This window comes from Ochotona curzoniae, unplaced genomic scaffold (genome assembly GCF_017591425.1).
Source record: "Ochotona curzoniae isolate NIBS_2020 unplaced genomic scaffold, NIBS_Ocur_1.0 contig_2404, whole genome shotgun sequence".
Classification (NCBI taxonomy): domain Eukaryota; kingdom Metazoa; phylum Chordata; class Mammalia; order Lagomorpha; family Ochotonidae; genus Ochotona; species Ochotona curzoniae.
In genome coordinates, this window is record NW_024465451.1 from 8,582,716 (window position 1) to 8,606,069 (window position 23,354).

The 23,354-nt window shown below is 48.4% G+C and overlaps 1 protein-coding gene across 3 annotated transcripts; it reads right to left on the reverse strand.

Moving 5' to 3' along the window:
* Positions 1-721: 721 nt before the first annotated feature.
* Positions 722-22,462, reverse strand: RRAGC (Ras related GTP binding C). 3 transcript variants are annotated; one of them, XM_040974252.1, is made up of 8 exons: positions 22,120-22,433; positions 19,457-19,660; positions 18,321-18,520; positions 15,970-16,084; positions 14,724-14,866; positions 6,376-6,524; positions 2,118-2,198; positions 722-854 (listed from the first exon to the last, which is right to left on the reverse strand). In XM_040974252.1, exons 1-8 carry the CDS (start codon positions 22,354-22,356, stop codon positions 835-837), a joined length of 1,149 nt encoding a protein of 382 aa, XP_040830186.1. In that variant the 5' UTR covers positions 22,357-22,433; the 3' UTR covers positions 722-834. The 3 variants fall into 3 exon arrangements, with proteins under 3 accessions (XP_040830186.1, XP_040830185.1, XP_040830187.1); XM_040974251.1 differs by having other exon boundaries at positions 722-2,198; positions 22,120-22,462; XM_040974253.1 differs by having other exon boundaries at positions 722-2,198; positions 19,457-19,558.
* Positions 22,463-23,354: the final 892 nt, after the last annotated feature.

Sequence of the window (23,354 nt, forward strand, 5' to 3'; positions counted from 1 at the left end):
AAACTGGCTGTAGCACCCTTCCTCAGGCCCCACCGGTAACAGCACACTTAACAGCAGCCTGGTGGGGAGGGGTTCATCTGGCCACCTTACCCTAACCTTTAAAACCCTCCTCGCTGTCCTCGCTCTACCATCTGGAAGAGGATATAGGATTAGAAGCACACCAGTCAGAGCTTTTTTCAAACTGGACTGTTTCAGACATTTGCATCTTAAAGTCTGTTTTGCAGACTGTTTCAGTAATTTCCATTTAAAGTTGGCTGCCTAAAGTAGTCCAACTGTAAAACTCAGGACGGCTCCCCAAGCACCCCCCCTCCCTCCGGAAGGTACACTTGCTCAGACCCACTCTGACTCTGCCAGTTCAGACACCCATGCTGACTGAGCGGGTGTTTCCGGCTCAGGAATGAGAGGATCTTGGGATCGACCACTGCACAGTGCTCCCCTGCGGCCTCCTCACTCCTTCCTCACATGACACAGAGCATCCCTGGAGCTGGTCCCACATGGAACCTGCTAACGTGCCATCCATCAAAAACGCTTTTCACCTGGGCCCACACCCTTGCCCTGAAACACAAATGGGCCCAGGGACACACCTGGCCATGAACTTCCCCATCAAGGCAGTCATCTGAGACGGAAGGAGCACTGTACTAGGTCACAGAAGGAGAGTAAAATATGGAAGAGCCCCACGTGCCCTCCCCTGACACAGCAGGCATGTGGGAAGACTGATTTCGGAGTAAATACATTTATTGATACCCATTTCATATATAGTTCAATGAAATCATCTATAAATATAAAAGCACTTTTCTTTTGGATATCACCGTGGTCCATGTAAATACTCAACAGTCAGAGTCGTCTGCGGGAAGCTCTCCAAGTCACACTGTTAGGGCTATAGACCTGAATAGATGCATTGCATTCAACAGTGGCACTTCTGTACTCAAGTGGTCCAGTGGCTTTGGAATAGAGGACTACTGGGCATGTGGAATCAAAACAATGTGTGAGCTGAAACCGACAGGAAGGGTATCAACCACCAACATAAGACACGACTAATGAATCAACAGCCTAGGCACAGGGAGCAGGTGATGCCGGACAGCGGGGAGAGGACTGCAGACAGCACACCCTGTGGCTGCCACAAGTGCGCTCCACTCCCAAGGGCCAATTCATCAGTGCCCTGGGGTCACTTGCGGTCAACAAACAGCAACTGGTAAAGAATCTAGGTTGGTTAGAAGGTCCGTAGCGGCCGATATCTAGATGAAAGAAAAGGGAGTTAAACCTTCCAGAGACGTGAGTTCCTCCCTGGAAGAGGATTCTGGGAAACACAAAATTTATCTTCAATTCCTTTGTGACACTGAGCATGATCATTTATGTAATGAGGGGAAGACCCTGGACAGCTGGTACCCCCGCCACAGGTGCAAAAGTTTTCTTCCGCCGCCGAGGCCTCCCCCGGCACTTCCAAGGGCACAGCTGCAGCTGCGGCCACCGAGCCCTGCTCTCCGCCCACTGCCACCACCGCGGGCAGCTCCATCTCCAGTCTGCAGCAACACACCAACAATGTTCTTGGCTGCAATCTCTGTCTTCTGAGTCAGCAAAACAGATGCCATTTCAAAGGTCTGAAATGTGCAATGTCCAGAATTCAAATCTGAGAGGCAGTGTTAGAACTTAAGCAAGGCAGAATTTTTAGACTACTCAAATGAAAGCCTACGTGAAGCATATAAAAAACTCAGTCTGTTGCTATTATTTTTAACTGGAATTGATGGCAACATCCCTGGTAAGGATGGGGAACATCTCCAGGTCCAACCTGCCCCACTGCTTACAGCAGTACCCAAGGAGGGCCAAGCCACACGTGAGTTCTGGGTCTCTGGGATTCTCGGTTGCCATGTGTCCAAGAGGAAACGGGCGCTCCGGTTGTACCCCATGGGTTGGAGAGATTTCATCCAAATGAGAAACTCAACCCAGGGTCTCTATGAGACAGGCTCCCGATTCCCAGCAGCGGCAGCCCCCGCCCACAGCGGCAGTGGCTGACCCTGGAACACAGAGGCAGCGGCCCTCGGCTGCAGACTAGATGGCGTTGCGTGGCGTGCCATTGTGCGTCAGCGCTTTCAGGCTGGGCGCGCTGCTCAGGTGCCCACAGCCCCGGTGGGAAGCCACGCCCACCTCGAACACCTCGTGAATAGCTTTCCGGAAACAGTGGAAATTGTAGTCTATTAAACCTGCAAGAGAGAAAAAAGATAACCACACCTCCTGAGTGTCATGTGTGAAATTATCCACTAGGAAAAGAAGCAGGCACTGCAAAGTATCCATCCATCCAACAGGATGGAGCACAACAGCCCAGGGACTGACACCTTGGCTGTTTAGAGGTAGGGGTTGGGGAGAGGCTCGGGCATAAGGAATAAGTACGGCCACCAGGAAAGTCTGCACACCAAAAGACAGTAAAATCTGAGGTCCAAGTCAGTGCGCCTTGCAGGAGTCTTTGGGGCAGCCAAGAGCTGAGGGAGACACCAGAGTCCAGTCTACAAGCTGTCAGGGCAGCGCCATGGCAATGCCAGAGCTCACACAGCTGGCTTCCTCTGCACCCATATGGGCCTTAGAACTGATTGAACAAAGGCTTCAAACTGTGATGGAAACCGCTAGTTGCAGAGGCTGGCACTGTGGCACAACGGATTAAGGCACTGCCTGCAACGGCAGCATCCCATGTGAGTACCAGTTCAAATCCAAAATGCTCCACTTCGTTCCAGCTCCCTGCTGCTGCAGCTGCTTTGCCCAGTGCTTGGGGCCCTGCAGCCACAGCGGAGACCCAGGTGGAGTTTCAGGCTCTGGACTTCAGCCCAGACCAGAGATCTGGGAGTGAACCAGAGAATGAAAAATCTTTTTCTCTGTCTTTCAAATAAATAATATGTAAATCCTTTAAAAACAGAGAAAAGAAATGGTCAGTTGCTACCAGAAAGCCACTTCCTGCTCCTCCTCAGAACCCCAATCCTGCATGAGCACACTGGTGCCGAGTCAAAACATTAACTTCCCAGCCTCCCTTGCAGCTAGGTACGGCCACAGGTCCAATCGTGTCCATTGAGACCCTGGCTGTTCCTGCAGCCTGTCTAAAGCAGAGAAGATGGCTGGAACTCCAGAAGCCACTTCTGACCATGAGGTAATCCTGAGGCAGTGCTAAGAACAGCAGAGCAGGAACACTAGTGCCACTGAGCCAGAGGATACAGGAAGCTGTCCTAACCCGTGCACCTCCAGCCCACCTTCAAGTGAGAGGAACAGCCTTCCCAACAATGACGGATAAACATGACTGGGAAACCTTAAATTTCTAACCCACATAGCAAGTTGCTAGGTAACAAGAACACCTGAGCCATCCCAGCAGTTACTGAGCAGCCCGAGAAGGCACAAAGTGGTAGCGGTGGCAGCACAGCCTGGGCCTCCAAGGACACGCCGGCCAGGGCACACAGCCAGCGGCACACACAACACCAGTCTAAACAGTTTGCTGTTAGGTTGACTACAGATGTGAACCAAATGCAAAGAAGGGAGAGGCGTCGCTGAAAACACCAGAGAGGAGGCAGGATCTAACTAGGCAGCAAAGCAGGAACAAAACTACAGGAGCACTTGAGGAAGCCAGCGAGGCACAGCACACGAGGGAGACAGGTCAGCAACAGGTCTGACTGAAGAGGGGATACTGGAGTACTCCTGGGGGGACATGCTGGGGATCAGGGCTGAGTAAGCAGATCAGAACCAAACTAACGGGGTCCCTTAGACGCTGGAGAGAAAACAAACTAGAAAACTCAACTTCCAGAGCCAGTTTCGTGTACAGCGTGCAAAGCTGCCACCCACAACAATGGCCTCCTATGCGAGTGCTAGTTTATGTCCAAGCTGTTTCACTTCTGATCTAGTTCCCTGCAAATACCCTGGGAAAAGCAGCCAGAGTTGGGGGCTAAGTGTTTGGGCCTTTTCCACCCATGTGGGAGACCCAAATGAAGCTCCTGGCTTCACCAGGCCATCTGAGGAATCAATCAACAAATAGAAGATCTCCCTCAACCTCTCTCTCTGTAACTATGTCTTTCAAATAAACCTCTTTCTAAAATCTGACTTCTGGGCCAGGCGTTGGGCGTGGCAGTTAGGACTTGCCAGTCATCCCATGTCAGAATACTCGGGCTCAAGCTCCACTTCAGATTCCAGCTTCCTGCTGACGCACACCCTAAGAGGAGGCATATGGTGGTAGCTTGAGCACTTAGGTCCTTGCTACCCGGATGGAGCTCCAGGCTTCAGCACGGGCCAACCCTGGCTGTCGCAGGCATTACAGAAGTGAAATGTCAAATGCCGGATCTCTGTCTAATCAAACAGTCAAACAGCATCCAGCACCGGGACGACAGAAGGTGGTGAAGAACTCCAACACACTCCCCAGGGCTGGCCGCAGAAAAGCCACTTTGGAGAGCAGTTTGGAGAGCAGTCTGGCAATATGGAATAAAGCTGAAGTGGCATGGACTCTATAAATTCCACTCCTAAATACAGACCCTATAGCAGGTCTCTGCAAATGCAAACTAGTGCATCAGCCTCCGGTGCAGAACCACATATGACCTTTAAAGTAATCCAGATGCCCAGCGATATGAAAATAAACTGTGACACAGTCAACTCACAGAATAAAATATGGCAATGAAAATGAGTTATGTGTTGTCAACCTGGTTAAATCTTAAAAACTGTGCCCAGAAACAAACAAGCTGAACAAAATTACTATTTTTAAGTCACTTACACAAAAATGTTCAATATTCTGAATTGTTTAGGTATGAATATGGAATAAATGAATAAATCATACAATGGAAAAATAAAACAACATGTACAAGGGGAGGGAGTTGAGCTAAGAGAATCCATGGAGGACTTCAACTGCTATGTCACATCTTAATTCTTAAGCTTAAAGGAAAATGTATGAGTTCACAGGAAAATACAATTACAACATAAAGCAGCGAGTTTCACTGCCATCCCAGCTCCCGATTCCTCTGCAAGGCAGCGGCGGCCAGCTCAAGCAGCCGGGTCCCTGGGACTCAAGTCCAACACCTGCACCTGCTCACAGCTCCCAGTTCTGGCCCCGGCCCAGTCCACCTTCAGCTGTTTGAGACCTTGGGGTAGCATATCAATGAACAAGAGCTTTCTCTATCCCTGTCTTTGCCTTTCAAAATTTTCTAGTTAAAATTGTAATACGTGTGTGTGCGGGCATGCATGCATGCATATGGCATGCATTTCCATGAACTTTTTGAAGTATGTATATGAAGAATATGCATGCATTCTTATCTTTAAAAAACTGTCACTAAATGAACCATTTCATTAAAAGCAGAGGCAGAAGAGGGGGACACATTACAGTGAGCAACAGAGAGTTCCTGCAGATAAAAGAAGTTTTCTGAAAATGAGTCTGCTTTGGGGTAAAAGATGACACACACTAGATCTTCAGTACATACACCAAATGAGTGCATATTACCAAGCAGGTGGTCGCACCAGTGCCACAGGCCCACAGGGATGAGGAGCTGAGCTGCAGCCACCGACAGTGGGAAGAACAAGGAAATCCAAGAATCAGTTCCAAGGAACAAAGGAAAAGCCATGTGCACAACATGAAAGAGCAAAGAAGGAGGGAAAATGCGCAGCCCCTCTACGAGCAGCTCTGTAACAGTCCCTCAGACACAGGCACCACAGCTCCCTGGACCTGAGCAAAGCGGCCTAAGAGGCAGGAGGGAGGCCATGCCCCAAGAGGGACGGGGAAACCATCACCAGTCAAGGCCCAACACCACAGCCAAGACAGGAACTAAAAGCTTCAGTGAAGACTGTCTAAACAGAAAGAGCTAGAAACATAGGACGGGGACCGTGAGTCCACATCAGGGCTGGAGACAAGAACCTTCCTACCAATCCCGTCCAGAAGATCCACTGAAGCCTCAGACGGGGGGGGCTTCAGTGGAGAACAAGCAAAGGTGCCAGCCGACTTGGAACTCACAGCCCAGAGGGGAAGCTGAGGCAGCCAGAGGGGAACCAATTCTGAGAAGGAGGGAATGACGGGATTCTGGGATCCCGTGCATCGTAAGGCTAACAAGGTTGCAGACTGAGAAACAACCCCAGGGTGCAGCAAGGGGGCAGCAGGAAGGGATGGGGAGGGGACCCACTTAGGACAGCGGTGCAGGTGACAAAAAAGATGCAGAGCTGGAGATGCTGCAGTAAAACACTTAGACAAGCTACCCGAAGAAGGGAGACACAGAGTCCCAACTCTCCATGGAAGGGGGCACAAAAGTAATTTGAGAAGATTCTTTCCTCAAGACAACCATTCATCCACCATTGCAACAGGACTTTCTCCTATCTCCAGTAACTCCCATTAAGACAAAGAACTCAACATAAAAACACTTTTTCAGATGTCATTACCTTTTCGTTCAAAGCTTTCTTCCCTAAGAATGCAAACCAGTGCCAAAAACTTCGTCACCTCCTTTAGATAAAGGACAGTTGTGTTATTCAGCTTGATGATTGCCATGGATTCTTTGTCATACGCACTCCCACTTCCATCTTCTTTTAACCTGTTTCAAAAGAAAGAGCTGTTCGTTACAGGTTTCCCAACTCGGCTTTCTGTCACTTTCAATTTGCACAATGACAAGTCTTACCACCCAGTTTCCTGAGTGTCTTTGGAGAAATCTGAACACTGGCTTAAATCCATCAGAACAGTTGTGGCCCGGCATCCAGTTCCCAAACACGGGCTTCCCACGGGTTCCCACCAGAAGCACCGCTATGGAGAGCACAGGGACAACACGGGCAGATTTTGACCTGAGAAACACCACCAAGGCAACAGCCAGGCCTCAGCCTGCAGCTTCCCAGGCCAAATGAAGACCCTCCTCTGTCTCCCCCAGGTTAAGGGGCCCCTCCGGCACTCCCACCACCAAACTGAATACATCCTTCAGGGAATGTTCTACAGGGGAGGACAAACACACGTCTTCTCAAAATACCTTTTTTCCCCCTTCATTTCAAAAGCACACAAGAACAGCTAGAAGCCTGTGGCAACTGCTGAAATTAACAATTAATAATGAGGTTAGTGTTCTGACACTCCACTCTGATGTGCACGCTTAATAAAAGTCTAAGAACTACCTAATTTCCTTCTATGAACTATTTATTTATTTGAAGTCAGAGTTACAGAGAGAGAGGGTAGACACACACAGAGATCTTCCATCTGCTAGTTTACTCCACAGATGGCCACAAGCACCAGGGCTGAGCCAAAGAGAAGTTAGGAGCCAAGAGCTCCATTCAGGTCTTCCAAGGGGAGGCACTGCTTTTCCCAGGCCATTAGCAAGGAGCTGACCAGAAGTGGTGCAGCTGAGACACAAGCTAGTGACCATATGGGATGCTGACATTACAGGCAGTGGATTAACATACTAGGCCACAACACTAGCTCCAGGGTTGTTTAATTCTTACTAGGAATTAAAAATTGTCAAACTAGGGATTGTTGACAGTGTGTAAAGCATTAAGCTGCCATTGCAACACTGGCATTCCAGCTGCTCTACCTGAACCCAAATGAGGTCCTGGAGGAAGCTCCTGGCTTCCAGCTTTAGAATGGCCCAGAAACCACTGAGGTCACACGGGAAATCAACCAGTGGGTGGAAGAACAGCCTTTTCTTTTTTTCTCTTTCTCCCTCTGTAACTCTTCCAAATAAACAAATCTTTTAAAATAACAACAAAAGAACTATCAAAATTATTGTCTTTTTAGATTTATTTTTTTTTATTATTTTTTCATTGGAAAGGCGGAGAGACAGAGAGGAAGATCTTCCGTCTGGGGCCTGGCGCGGTGGCGCAAGTGGTTAAAGGTCCTCGCCTCGCACGCCCGGGATCCCATGTGGGCGCCGGTTCTAATCCCGGCAGCCCCGCTTCCCTTCCAGCTCCCTGCCTGTGGCCTGGGAAAGCAGTCGAGGACAGCCCAAAGCTTTGGGAACCTGCACCCGCGTGGGAGACCCTGAAGAGGCTCCTGGCTTCGGATCGGCATAGTATCGACCCGTTGCGCTCACTTGGGGAGTGAATCATCGGACGGAAGATCTTCCTCTCTGTCTCTCCTCTCTGTATATCCGCCTTTCCAATGAAAAAAATAATAAAAATAAATCTTTAAAAAAAAAAAAAAAAAAAAAAAGATCTTCCGTCTGATGATTCACTCCCCAAGTGAGCGCAACGGGCCAATACTATGCCGATCCGAAGCCAGGAGCCTCTTCCGGGTCTCCCACGCGGGTGCAGGTTCCCAAAGCTTTGGGCCGTCCTCGACTGCTTTTCCCAGGCCACAGGCAGGGAGCTGGAAGGGAAGCGGGGCTGCCGGGATTAGAACCGGCGCCCATATGGGATCCCGGGCATGCAAGGCGAGGACCTTTAACCACTTGCGCCACCGCGCCAGGCCCAAAATTATTGTCTTTTAAAAAATATTTACTGGGCCCAGCGGGATAGTTCAGTGGCTACGTCCTCACCTTGCATGCACCAGGATCCCATATGGGTGCCAGATTATGTCCCGGCTGCTCTGCTTCCCATCCAGCTCCCTGCTTGTGGCCTGGAAAAGCAGTCGAGGACGGCCCAAAGCCTTGGGACCCTACAACCTGTGTGGTAGGTAGATCTGGAAGAAGCTCCTGACTCTTAGTTTTGGATCAGCTCAGCTCTGGCCACTGCAACCACTTGGAGAGTGAACCAGTGGATGGAAGATCTTTCTCCCTGTCTTTCCTTCTCTCTGTAAATCTGTCCTTCCAATGAAAATAAATGTTCTTTAAAAAAACAACAACAGCAATTGCCTGGCATGATAGCCTAGTGGCTACAGTCATCACCTTTGCGCCAGAATCCCATGTGGCCACTAGTTCATATCCCGGCTCCTCCTCTTCCCATCCAGCTCCCTGCACATGGCCTGGGAAAGCAGTTGAGGACAGCCCAAAGTGTTGGGACCCTGTACCCCATGGGAGACCCAGAAGAAACTCCTGGCTCCTGCCTTTGGATCGGCTCAGCTCTGACCATTGCAGCTGCTTGGGGAGTGAACCAGGGGTTGGAAGATCTTTATCTCTGTCTCTCCTCCTCTCTATAAATCTGACTTTCCAGTAAAAACTAAACAAACCTTTAAAAATAGCATTTACATTCAATTAAAAAGAAAAGAAAGAAAGAAAGAAAGAAAGAAAGAAAGAAAGAAAGAAAGAAAGAAAGAAAGAAAGAAAGAAAGAAAGAAGTAAAGAAAGAGCAGATATTTTCCCCTGAAGTTAAAATAACCCAGACACCAGTACCCAGGTTGGATTCCGGCTTCCGATAATACAGACCAGAAAGGCGGAGTAATGGCTTGAGTCACTGGGCTCCTACTATCTGTGTGGGAGACCCAGGCTGAATTCCTGCCTCTGCCCCAGCCCCAGCCCCTACCCCTGCCCCAGCCCCAGCCCCAGCCCCAGCCCCTGCCCCAGCCCCTGCCCCAGCCCCTGCCCCAGCCACAGCCCCTGCCCCAGACCCTGCCCCAGCCCCTGCCCCAGCCCCAGCCCCAGCCCCTGCCCCAGCCCCTGCCCCAGCCCCTGCACCAGCCCCAGCCACTGCAGGCTTTTAGGAAATGAATTAGCAGACAAAAATTTAATACCCTTTATCTCTCAAATTTTACCAAATTCTAAAAACAATTAAAGCAAAGAAGTGTTTTAAAAATTCACAGAGGGCCCAGCAGTGGCCTAGTGGCTCAAGTCCTCACACTGGGATCCCAAAGAGGTGCTGGTTCTAATCCTGGCAGCCCCGCTTCCCATCCAGCTCCCTGCTTGTGGCCTGGGAAAGCAGTCGAGGACGACCCAAAGCCTTGGGACCCTGCACCCGCGTGGGAGACCCAGAAGAGGCTCCTGGCTCCTGGCTTCAAATTGGCTCAGCTCTAGCCACTACAGCTGTTTGGGGAGTGAATCATCAGACGGAGGATCTTTCTCTCTGTCTCTTCTCCTCTCTGTATATCTGACTTTCCAATAAAAATAAATCTTTACAGAAATTCACAAAAAAATACATATTATGAAAAACTGTGAATCTCAAAACTGTTTTGACACCAAGGTAAACTTCCAATTTAATTTTTCCACAATATTTTAGAATACCTCATATACTAAAAGGAAAATGGCAGCAGATGTCTTTGCTAAAACAATGCATTTTCTCTTATTATCATTTTTCTGTATTTTTCATGCTTTTTTCCATTTATTTTTTTAACAATGGTAGGACTTACTTATAGAACTGTTCTGAACCTTACAATTTACTTTCTTCTGTATTAATATGAAAATAATTTGACTTCAAAAAGCATTAAGAAGGGAGGAAATAATACTAAAAGAAAAACCAGCAGTGTCTCTGGCAGTGGCTTCTCCATTCCCACAGTTTTATATTTTCTGGGGACTTTCTCCACATATGGCGGCTTCTTCACTAAACTACTCTGCACCTGACAGTTCCCCTTCTCTAAGCCTCACAACAACGCTAGGAACAGGAAATATCCACTACAGCCCCATGTGACCCACTTAAACCCTTTTGTAACAAATCACAGTAAGCTAAATAAATTCAGAGGCCTTTAAAAGTCCCTACTTTGAAGATCTAAACCTCAAGCTTATTAAAAGTGAAGTGGGTGGCACCCTCTGGACTGGCCAATGTCCTGTTTCAGAGCACCTGGGGTCACTGTGACCCGCGGGGGAGTGTTGTGAGGTCCTGGCTGCCAGTATCACCCTGGCCTAGCCACTGCAGGCATCTAGGGAGAGACCAGTAGTAGACACTTCCTTCTGTGGTTTGGTTTGGTCAGCTCCCTGCCTAACAGACTGATTTTAATGTATAAATAAAGAGCTCTCAGCAAAGGCATCAAGGCCAGACTTTCATGCAGGCCACGGTCTTCCCTGGCCAGCCCAAATACAGTTAGCCTTGGAAGGCACAGTGGCGGGGAGGTGGGTGTCATCTGCTTTTACAACATAAAACACTACTTTCTGGTTAGAGAAGAGGAAGTTAGGTTCTGTGGGATACTTCTAAGTACATCCTTTACGGTCCCGTGCGGAAAGAGGATAGGCACTAACTCTGCCAGTGGCTCCAACACAGTCACCCTTGAACATGACTCCCTGAGCCACATACATCCAGGGCCAATAGCTCAAGGAGCTATAGTGCCTCTAAAGTCCAACTAGAGTTGCACCCTTGGATCACATGTCAACATGAGAAAGATGAAAAGCACATTCCATCCAAAGTCTGGAGAGTAATCAGATCTAATCTGGCTTGGTTAGTAAGAGTAGCTTATGGGCGGATCAGCACTGCAGCAGTGTGCTGGCTGCACTTCCGGGATCCCATGAGGCCACTGGTTCTTATCTGGCTGCTCCACTTCCCATCCAGCTCCACTCTTCAGACTTGGCTGGGGGTAGCAGAGGCTGGCCTAAGGCCTTGGACCCCTGTATCCACCTGGGAGGCCCAAAGGAAGGTCTTGGTTCTTTCCTGCAGATTGGCACAACTCCAGTTGTTGGCAGCCACTTTGGGGAGTGAACCAGCAGACAGAAAAAACTCTGTCTCTTTTGTCCATAACTTTGGCTTTCAAACAGAAAAAAAATATTTTTTTTTAAAAAAAAAGAAGAAAATGACAATGATCTTTAAAAACTTGCTCAGAAAAAAGTCTTTATAGTAAAGTCTGTTTTCTTCATCTCTTGATAGCTTGTTTTGTTTCTGTTTTTGTTAAGATTTACTTACTTATTTCCAAGTCAGTGTTACAGAGAAAAAAGAGACAGACAGAATTACTCAATCCACTGGTTCACTTCCCATATAGCCACAACAGACAAAGCTGGAAAAGGCTGAAGCCAGGAACTTCCTCCAAATCTCCTACGTGGGTGCTGGGACCCAAACATTTGGGCCACCTTCCACTGCTTCCCCAGGCACAAAAGCAGGGAGCTGGATGGGAAGAGGAAAAACTAGGACTCAAACCAATGCCCACAGGAGATGCTGGTGTTAAAAGCAATAGCTCTACAGGGCCGGCATTGTGGCCTAGTGGTTAAAGTCCTCACTTTGAATGCACCAGGATCCCATATGGGTGCCCGTTTAATCCTGGCTGCTCCGCTTCCCATCCAGCTCCCTGATTGTGGACTGGGAAAGCAGTGGAGGACGGCCAAAAGCCTTGGGACCCTGCACCCACGTGGGAGACCTAGAAGAAGTTTCTGGCTCCTGGCTTCAGATCGGCACAACACCAACCATTGCGGTCACTTGGAGAGTGAATCATTGGACAGAAGATCTTCCTCTCTGTCTCTCCTCCTCTCTGTATAGCTGACTTTGCAATAAAAATAAATAAACCTTAAAAATAACTCTACCCACAGCAGCAAATTGTTGGACCCAAGACTTTTTAAGACAATTTGGAAAGCACAATGGGATATGACAAAATTTGAGAATGGAAATAGAAAGCTTGCAGCAAGGACCATGAGATAAAGTAGGCACCAATGTGTCAGACAGACACTTTCCTTTCTGTGACCTGGCAGTATTCCAGGTATTCCCTCCTCCATCTCACGTACAAAGGATGCAAAGAAAACAGCAGGTTTTCCCTCTTGCTCACTCTAACCTGTACTGAAACAGCCCACAGAAAGGAAGGATCTAAGATACGAAAACTGCCACTAGTGAAAAAGAAGTGAATATAAAACCTGAAAGAAACCTGACTTTTACAGAGACTATGGAATCCTGATACAAAGTGAGGCTAACTGTGTTTGAAAGCTACCACATTTATTAAACTAGAATTGTCAAAATTATATGTAATTTTACTTTCAGGAAACTGTAGAGCCCAGCGCAGTAGCCTAGCAGCTAAAGTCCTCGCCTTGCACACACTGGGATCTCATATGGCCACCGGTTCTAATCCCGGCAGCCCTGCTTCCCATTCAGCTCCCTGCTTGTGTCCTGGGAAAGCAGTTGAGGAAAGCCCAAAGCCTTGGGACCCTGCACCCGCATGGGAGACCTGGAAGAGACTCCTTTTGGCTCCTGGCTTCAGATTGGCTCAGCTCTGGCCACTGCAGCTATCTGGGGAGTGAATCATTGGACAGAAGATTTTCCTCTCTGCCTCTCTCCCCCTCTCTGTATATATGACTTTGCAATAGAAATAAATAAATCTTTAAAAAAAAACCCTGTAAATCAATAGATCAATCAAGTAAGAGGCAAATTAAGCTACAACAAAGTAGATCAAACAGTCTACACACACAGCTCAGAACAGTGAGGTCATGGACTTATTCTCTTCTATATTGTACTTTTTAACATATGTGAATTTTGTTTACACAGATGTTTTTTTAAAAATTATCTATCTGAAAGGCAGAGTTAAGGCTGGCATTGTGGCATAGCCAGTAATACCACCAACAGCAACACAACGCCAGCATCCCATATGGACACCACTTCATGTCCTGGCTACTTCACTTCCAGTCCAGTTCCCTGCTAGTAGCCTGGAAAAGCAGTGGAGAATGACCAAAGTCCGTAACTCTAACTCCCTGTCATCCTGACTTTCAAATAAATAAATCTTTACAAAAGGAAAATAAAAGAAAAAAAACGAAGACCAAGCTAGACTCAGAGAGAAGGAGAGATGTAAAGAGAGATCTTCCATCAGCGGGTTCACTCCCCAGAAAGTCAGAAAAGGCGAGGGCTAGGCACTCCACCCAGGTCTCCGCAAGCGGGGCCGGGGCCCACGCGCTCGGGCCATCTGCCACTGCTTTCCCAGATGCAGCGGCAGGAGCTGCAGCGGGAGGGAAGCAGTCAGGACTGCACTCAGCACTTACAGTGATGCCGGCATCAGACAGCCACTGTACTGCAAGGCCAGCTCCAATTATGTGTTTTATAATATACCTTACATTGAAAAAATTGTGTAACTAAATTTATGAAACTATAAAAAAATCAGTTCATAAAATTTTGATTTGTATGTTCTACTCATACATTTTTAAAATTAATGAAGCATGAAACTACTGAATAATGTAATAAGTCTCCTATCTCATTTTCACTGGAAACCAATGAGAGCATGTAACCACAGAAGCACCATGAGGCCCATCAGTGCGCCTCCCTATTCACAGGCAGCGGGACAGACCCTGACCAGTGAGGTACGGGGGCCAAGGCACAGCGCAGGGTCAGGAAGCAAAGAATTCAGAGAGGGTGGAGCAGACTACACATCAGAAGAAGGACCAGGTATCAGAAAGCAAAGAGCATCTGAGAGCGACTCAAATGAATCCGGGCTGTAACAGAGTACCCAAAATGGTAGTAGCATTTGATATGCCTGTAGTTCTCTAACACTCTAGGTCATTCTCTGGCCTAGTCTACAAAAAGCACTTGTTTGTTGGCTTTTGTGCATTTCTACATGGAGATTTTTGTGGGATTCTACACGAAGTTCAACACATTTATAAAAAGGAAGATCCCATATGTTTTAGAACTACCACGGAATCATGGCTGCAGAAGTCCCGTTTTGTGTGTGGTGCCCTTCTGACAGCCGCGCTGGGATATTCTGATTCTTGACTCTCATTTCACAAGGCCTGAGGTTAAATGAGGAACCAACATTCACTTTGTTATTCAAATCATTCTGAATCATCTGCCTCTTCAGACCAGTTAAGTCCCAGTAAGGAGAAGGCACAGAACAAAAGCCCTAACAGTGGCTTTTGAGAAACTTGCACCGAGTTCATCCTGTGGGACAAGAAAGAGTAATCCCACTTCCTATAGTACCTGCCCAGAGCCTCGATCCCCGGGCCCCTTTCCCACAGCTGGTGGTCTGTCACTCGAGACCTTGCAGAAACATGTATGGAACTTACCCGTATATACACGACACGTCGATTACAACGTCAATCATGTCACAGCACAGTTCGTAAGACTGCATATCCACAGGGGAACTGTCGGTGGCAATGTAGATTTTGCTGACAACATCAAAGAGAAAAGCTTTTTCAATACCTGAATTCTTGGAAAAACAAAATTGGGGAAGCGTTCAGTATTCTGCTAGTTATCAAAGATCTTGAATGATTAAATAACATCCCAGGTCATTTTTAATAATACAATCCAATACCAAAAAAAAACAAAAATAGTATTTGGTTGAGACTTTTTCTGTTATTTAAATTCTATTACTTATTACTATATTCTAAAGAATAATAATACCTGCTCTGATTTAACTATATGCACCCAAATTTTTCCTTTCAATAACCAACCAAAAATTTCACAAAAACATTTTCTAAAAATCAAGCTATGCTACATTTTCAATAATCTTTTTTTCCTTATAATAGTCAGTTTCTGATTTGAATGTCTTCATAATCAGGATAAAGACTTTACATAGCAATTAGCGAAAGATAAAAAGAAAAAAGGAATAACAGTATAACCCCAAAATTCTGAAGAATCCAAGTGGGGATCACCACAGACTCCGACCAGCATAGGGAGGGACCAGCACTTAGCTTAGCAGTTAAGAAAAGCGTTAAGGGCCAACACCCCTATTGGGGTGCCTGGGTTGGACATCTGTCACCTGACTAAAAAGATCCTGCCAGGCAGCAATGAAGGCCCACGTGACTGGGTTCCTCCATCCACATGTCAGACCCGGACTGCGTTCCCAGCTGCTAGCTCCAAGCATGGCTGGCCTCGGTCCCCTAGCCAAGGCAGGTCTTTGAGGAGTGCCCGTGTTTTTCTGCCTTTCAAATAAATAATTGGCTTGTTGAAAATAAGTACTGTTTGCAAATACAATAGTTCAATGGTAAACCTATTGGGAAGCAATCCTTGTAAGATGAATCCTCAAAATAAGAATCTAAAATAATACCAAGATTATAGTCAGCAAAGAAAGGAAAAGGTTAATTCTTCAATATGACTTCAAGTAAGGCAGAGATGACAAAAACATAGTACTTAAAAAAACAGCAATTCAAGCCATTACTTCATAACCTTTTTATTTTACGTGCTAAATGTGTCACTTTAGCCTTTAAGTTTGATTTGAACTAAATCAACTCCCGCTTTCAGCAGAATGTGCAGACGTAAAGACAGTTACTAAAAACATAATCGGAAACTATAGCAAAGTAGCTCACTTACTGATATAAAGATATTTAATAGGTTTTCCAGGGTCGGCAGTTGTGGGATGAGTTTCTGCACCACCTTACTAAAGGCTTCAAATATTGAATGGTCATAGATACTAGTCAAATAAAAGCTGCAAAACAACACAGTCTGATTAACGAGAAGTATCTTAAATTCAGTGAAATCTGTCATAATACACACAATTTTGTCTCTTCTCTAACATATAAGTACTTTCGTATGACACAGAAATTTTAAATCATTTAAGTTCAAATAAACTCCAACTTGTCTGACCATCCTTACCACCCAAGATTACAAACACAGTTTGCCATCTGTTCTGCAAATGTCTATTCAACCCCAATTCGGGTTTCTGATAAAAATGTCACTTCCTCAAAAAGCTCTTTGCTGACCGCCCTGCCCAGGACAGCACTCCTGTACCAAAGCTTTTTATCCCTTTCTCCTGCGTTTTCTTGGGCGCTTAGTCACTGATCCACAGGGCGTTTGAGCTGTGTCACTCCTCAGAATGTAAGCTCCATGAAGACACTTTGTCAGTCTCTTCCTGCTGCCAGCTGACTGTCCCCACCAGTGGTTCCAATAACCTCTGAATGAACACCTGGAACTGGTGCTCAGATTGTATGCCAACAGCACACTGAGGAGGATGGTAGCCGGGGCTCTAGGGGCGTGGTGGGAGTCTCAAGGCCTGAAAGCATGAACAGCAGAGAAGTCACATGCAGACTTAATGACATCTATGGGTGAGAGATCTGTAACCAGTTCAACTCTGGGGGGAATTCTACCTGTTTTTGTATTTGGGGAGTACACTCTTCATTCTAAAACTGTATCCAGGACACAAATGTATAAACTCTGAGGTGCCACAGATACAGGGCTGTCTACACAACTTTACAGGTAACTTTCAGCTCCTTTCCACAGCTGAGCTAAGAACCCATCAACAACAACAACAACAAAAAGAACCCATCAACAAGCGACAAACAAGAAGAGGCTCTCCTCTGGGCAAGACCTCCAAAATTGTCAAGGCCAGGATGACCCACATGTACCAGGGAGAGACAGAGCATTTAGTGTTTCTACAAAAAAGTTCAGCAGACTGAGAAGGTCCTGCAGGGCCTGTGAGGACTGGAGGTGCTCAGGGAGAAAAGAACTTTCCCAAGAGGAGTTTCTGGAAACTGTAAATGAATTGCAGCTTCAGCCCTGGACCCGCTAGAACTAAAAAAAGCTGAATACAAAACTCTATTGAGACTGCCAAGGCTGAGGGCTTACAGGTACTGGGGAAAGGCTTAGTGTCTCCCAAGGGGACAGGATGCCTCAGAAAGGAACACAGACATGGAGTAAAGAGAACCAGGACCCCTGGGTGCTGGGGCACACAAGACGAGCCTGGCTCCAAAGCCAAATAAAAATCCACAGGGAAGTCCCAAAAAATAAGATGCACACATTTTATAGGGTAGCATTTTCACTTACACATAAAGCTAATATCTTATTTTTTTAATATCAGTTACTTTGATAACTTTAAAAAAATGTAATCCAGGCAAATGACAAGCCATTGAGGCATTCCCACGTGGTTTTCTTGGAAGAATAACAAAGATACTGAAGGATGGAAAATCCTGACGGTAAAAGAAAAAGGAAATACTGAAGGCTGCCTTGGGCCTCTGGGGAAATTACTACAACAAATCGAGGATAAAGAAATTCACTTGCACCCTTCCCCTGCTCTTCCCTTAAGCTGTTGATTTCATCAAGAGAACATTCTTGAGAATATTCATGCCTACCTAGATATATCATCAGAAAAAGTAAGATGTATGAAAACATTCAGCAGGTACTTCCAGCACTGAGACACAGATCACCAATCAAAACTAGTAGGTGGTCATTACTAATAGTTTCCTAGTGATATTTAATTATAAAACAGTAATCCTTTACATTTAATACCAGCCCCATACAAACTTCAAGGGGATTCCTCAACTCCAATTCAAACCTGAGTCTCATAAAGGCATTCAATTTTAAAAACTAAGATCTATTAGTATCAGTCCAACGCAAACACGAACTCCTTCTAAGATGCTCGTCCTACTGACAACTCACGCTAAAGACGTCTCCAGCCACTGGGACAGAGATTATTCCTGCACTGAGCAAGGGGGGAAAGAATGAAACCAACAAAGGGAATCCCAAAGCAGGTCGGCAACCCCAGAAATGAGCCTGACTCCAATCTCAAAACGAACTTCTTAGAGTGCCGAACAAGACACTTCATGGGACTTCAACCAGCAGAAACAAATGCAATGGCCTTGGCCAAGTCACTTCTCAGCCACATTGCACCATTGGTGCGGGATCCATCACGCGCCCTCGGGGCTCTCCCGGCTACCATAGATTGTTACCTGAGGTGCAGCTTCTCCAGCCCTGCGTCTGCCAGGTCATCATTGGCCCTCTGGTGGATGTCCCGCTGGGTTTCTATCTTGTGATCATCAGACAGACCATCAACTTTGTGAATAAAAACCTCAAAATTCATGTCTGGGTTCACTTTGTACGCTTTGGAAACAGTAATGTGGAGTCTGGTCAAAGCTTCCATGTAGTCATCCTGCAAGTCAGAACGAAGCATGTGTTAAAAATCTCGCAAAAAACAATGAGTTAAGAAAGTCTCCGGACCACTTCTTTTCCCAACCACAGAAAATGGATTATCCTAATTATTCACAAGCAAACATTCAAATACACTGATTTACACTAATAATGAAGCCCTTCAATTGCTTAAGATTCAGCTACCAAGTTGATGCTTTTAGTTTCCAAAACTGATAATATAAAGCAATGGGACAGGGAATGGACATTCCTTCCCACCAGAATTGTTAAGTAATCCCAGCTCTGCCATTTATTAGATGTATGGCTCTGGGCTAGTCATTAAACTCCGGGACCTCCGCTGACTCATCTATAAAGTTGAAATTGCAATATCCAGCACACAATACTGCGAAGACCAAATTAAACTGCATCAAGTAGGTGAGGGCACACATGACAGAGACTGTCAGAGCCTCTGCCAAGTCCAAGCTTCTAAAAGATCAGTTTCTTAAAGACACCAACACAACCCATTCACGGGGTCCCAGCTACAGGCCAGGCCTTCCGTAATTGTTTCTTGGAGTAAATTTGATTTGAATAATTAAGGAAACTAATCTCTTAAATATCCACCGACTGTTTGCAAATTTTTCCATGTATTGTGGGCATTAATGGCACCTCTTCAGTGAGTGATGGAACTAATGTAATAGTCAATGAAGTACAGCAGTATCTGTGAGTAACCAATAAAACTGAAGAGCCAGTATTAACTGCTCATTAGCCAGGAGTCCGGGATGTAAAGCCCATCTTCTAATGGTCTGATCCCCTCGAGCTCCCCAATGCATGCCCACTCTCCAGCTACCTCCTTAACGCCTACTGTTAGGGGGCCCCAAGAGATGAAGGCAGAGCCAAGTTCCCTTTGCTGCCACATCTTCGTGCCCTAGCAGTAGGTGCAAGCAACCTTATTCCTAACTACCTGTGCATCAATGACATATATCAAAGCTCCTGTTCCCCTGAAGATCATCTCATAGTCAAAGGTTGGATCAAAAAAGTCCATTTGTCCAGGAAAATCCCAGATCTGGAAATTCACAAAGGAGCTATTGGAAATGTCGTCTTTGTAAATCTTGTTGGTACTTTCCAAAAAGAGGGTCTCATTGGGTGACATCTTATGAAACACCACCTGTGAAAATAAATCAGAAAATATTATGATTACTCAAGTTCAGAACCTAAATTAAAAGTGAATATCCCAGACTAATACAAAAATAACTGGTCATAGGCCCAGCACGACAGCCCAGTGGCTAAATCCGTGTCTTGAATGTACCAGGATTCCATGCGGGTGTCAGTTCATTTCCCAGCTGCTCCACTGCCACAAGCTCTCTGCTTGTGGCCTGGGAAGGCAGTGGACAGTGGCCCAGGGCCTTGGGACCCTGCACCCACGTGGGAGATCCGGAAAAGGTTCCTGACACCTGGCTTCAGATGTCTTAATTCTGTCAAAATCTGCTTTAAGATTATGAAAGAGGGGAAGAGTGTTGTGGTACACTTCAGCTAGCTACTGCCTAGGACACCTATGTAAGAGCTCCTGGTCAAGTCCAGGCTACTCCACTTGCAACCCAGTTTCCTACTAACATGCCTGGGAGGGAGTGCCCAAGAACTTATGTCCCTGCCAGCCATAGAGAAGTCGGAGTTCCTGGCCCCTGGCTTCAGCCTGGATCAGCCCCTACTGCTGTAGGTGCTGGTGAATGAACTGTCAAATTTCTTCTCCCCCAACACCTCCATTAGTCTGTCTTTCAAATAAATAAATAATCTTTTTGAAATGATTGTTTTATAGCTAAAGTTTAAGAAGTTTTGTTCACTAAAAAATTACTTGAAAGGAGTAGGTTGCAGCACAAAGGTTTCCATCAGTGCTTGCCTGTCTCACCAAAGTGGCAGCTCGAGTCCCAACTGCTTGGCTTCCCACCCAGCGTCCTGCTAATGCAGCCTGGGAGGCAGCAGGTGAGGGCTCCAGTGCTCAGGCTCCTGGCACCAACACCGGGCAGGAGCGCAGAGCTCCTGGCACCAACACTGGGCATGGGCATGGAGCTCCTGGCACCAACACCAGACACGGACATGGAGCTCCTGGCACCAACACTGGACACGGACATGGAGCTCCTGGCACCAACTCTGGGCACGCGCATGGAGCTCCTGGCACCAACACCGGGCATGGAGGTGAGGCTCCTGGCACCAACACTGGGCATGGAGGTGAGGCTCCTGGCTGTAGGGTTCCACCTGGCCAAGTCCCAACTGTTGCAGCCATTTGGGGAGTGAACCAGCAGATGCAACATCTCTTGCTCTGACTTTCAATGCATAAAGATAAACATTCCTTGACAATTACTTCATTCAAAGACAATTATATCTGAGAAATAATTAAAAATATATATATGTATACAGTGGCTAGGCCACACTGACTTAACAGTCTTGTAGGAGAAATAAAATGGGGTTGGTTGGTAACTATACCAAGAAGTGAGGCTGTCCAGGTGGGTGTGGGAAGCCTCAGGTAGGGATGACAGCGAAGAGACTGCTGCCACAGCACAGGCTCAAGGACCTCAATCCACAAACATCACAGGCAAGCTAACTGCGGGTCCAACTTTCTAGAAAAGTCGTCAGATAACACGCCACCAGCAAGTAAGAATTAAAATCAGCTGGCTGCAACCCCATTGCTAAACACACCCAATTTTACTGGGAGGCGAAAGGCAAGGTAAGGAAAGCACCGTAGCGCAGCAAACCGGGAAAGTTACTTTTGTTTCAACTTCATGAGTCCTGGACAGGACTGAGCAGCGGAGGGGAAGGAGGCGGCCGGTGTGGCTCGCCCTGCGGAACCCGGACGGTGAGAGAGGAAGTTAACCTTGGCCCGACCGCGGTACTTCAGAAAGCTCGCGGGAAATGGAATGAAAAGTTTTATTTTGGTGAGGACTCTCTGAAATTCGCGCGTATTTTTTCTCCTTTCTCTCTCATCATAGGCATTTCCGTGGCCTTCCTGAAGGTCCTTCGTCCTCTCCCTATTTCTAATGTGCAGTCTACGCTCCTAAGTGGAGACAAACGGGCTGAGAACCGTCTGCAAAACCTCCCCAGAGTCTCAAAAGATTCTGGCTCACCACCCTCCCGCGCGAGATGGAGATGGGGAGGAGGAGATGACCGTCCCTCACAACATTCTCCGGGTCCCAAACCTCGGACAGGTGCAACGGCTGTGTAGAACACGGGAGCAAGAGCAGGCAGCGGGGGTCGGCCACAACCCCCGGCCGCGGCTCGAGGAGGGAGGCGGGGAGAGAGGGGAGACAAGCAAGCACGAAGACCAGGGGCAGGCGTCTGCCAAGTGCTCCAAGGGAACACTAGAGACCAGCACATCTCAGTTTCGTAAATGACAGGGGCCTGGTCCCAAGGGGCGTAGGTTTCGGGCGGCACCCACCGGGCACCTGCCTCCCCTCCCCGTGTCCACTCTGGCTCCGGCGCAGAGGTCGGGGTCCCAGCGTGCGCGCCGACGCACGAGGAGAAGAGAAAGTGAGACGGGACAGGGCGCCGCACCGGCCGCCGCCCTCCCCGGCCTCCCCCGCGGGCAGCACCTGCACACCGGGCACCGGGCAGAGCCGGCGCGGCCCCACTCACCTTCTGGATGGACGACTTGCCGCTGCGCCGGAGTCCCATGAGCAGAATCCTCGGCTTGGAGCTGTCAGCGCCCCCAGGGCCGCAGCCTCCGCCGGCCCCCGCCCCGACCCCGCCGCCAGCCGCCGCCGCCTCCTCTTCTTCCTCCTCCACGCCGTAGCCGAAGTCTTTCGGGAATGAGTCGGCCGCGCCGTAACTGCCAGCCAGCGGCGCCTCCTCGGCCCCGTACTGCAGGGACATGGTGCCGGAGCCTCCGCCGCCGCCGCCCGCGCCCTGACAGGCCAGGCCAGGCCGAGCCAGGCCGCCGCCTCCCCACTCCGCCGCCGCTGCCACCGCCCCCGGCAGCCGCCACCGTCCTGCCCGCCCCCGAGCCCGGTTCTCATAGGCCCGGAGCCGGGGTCCGGCCCCTCATTGGCCGTCCGAGCCGCCACTCGGGCGCAGCAGGGTCGGCGGTGCCCGTCACGTGCCCGGAATCACCTGACTCGCCGCGGCCGAGGGGGGAGGAGGAGTCACGAGGAGGGCGGCCCGGCCGCGCCTCTCCCCCGGCTCCGGGGCCCTCGGTCCGCCCCAGGCCGCCGGGTGCGCCCATCGGGCTGCTCACAGCTCCCGGGCCTGGCGCCTGGAACCCCGGGCGCCAAAGTGGGCGATGCTCTCTGAGCATCCTCGGGGGGTGGAGGCTGGATTCTTGTACGGCCGCACGCGCCTGACCGGGGTTCTACATGGATGCCTGCGAGGTCCTGGGGCCCTACCCAGGGGCTCAAAACTGGAACCGACTTGCATCCCGCCTGCCCTCGAGTGGCCAGTGGACAGAGCGCGCGGACCTCTCGTGAGTAGCTGCGGGACGTGGATAGGGTTGGGAAGCCGTGGATACAGGTGGAAGTCTCGGAGTTGGGATGAGAATGTGTTGGAGGGGGTGGCATCTGGGCAGGTCTAGAGGGTGGACGTGAGGCGTGGAGGAGGCGGAGCCACCAGAGCCGAGTGGCCGAAGCCCGGTCCTACGACTGTGGGATAGTTTTAAAACCAGGCCGGCCAAACTAGAACCATCTCTCCACAGCAGAAAGCTCGACAGTGAGTACTGCTGTCGCTTCCACCTTAGTGGGATTCCATTTCCTTCTTTCCACCTAGCCCGAGGCTACATCCATCCCCAGACTGGACACAGCCCGTTCTGAATCCTCCCGCCCCAGATTAGTGGCCTGGTGGTGTTGAAAGCAAAGCAAATGTTTAATTCATCAGCCATG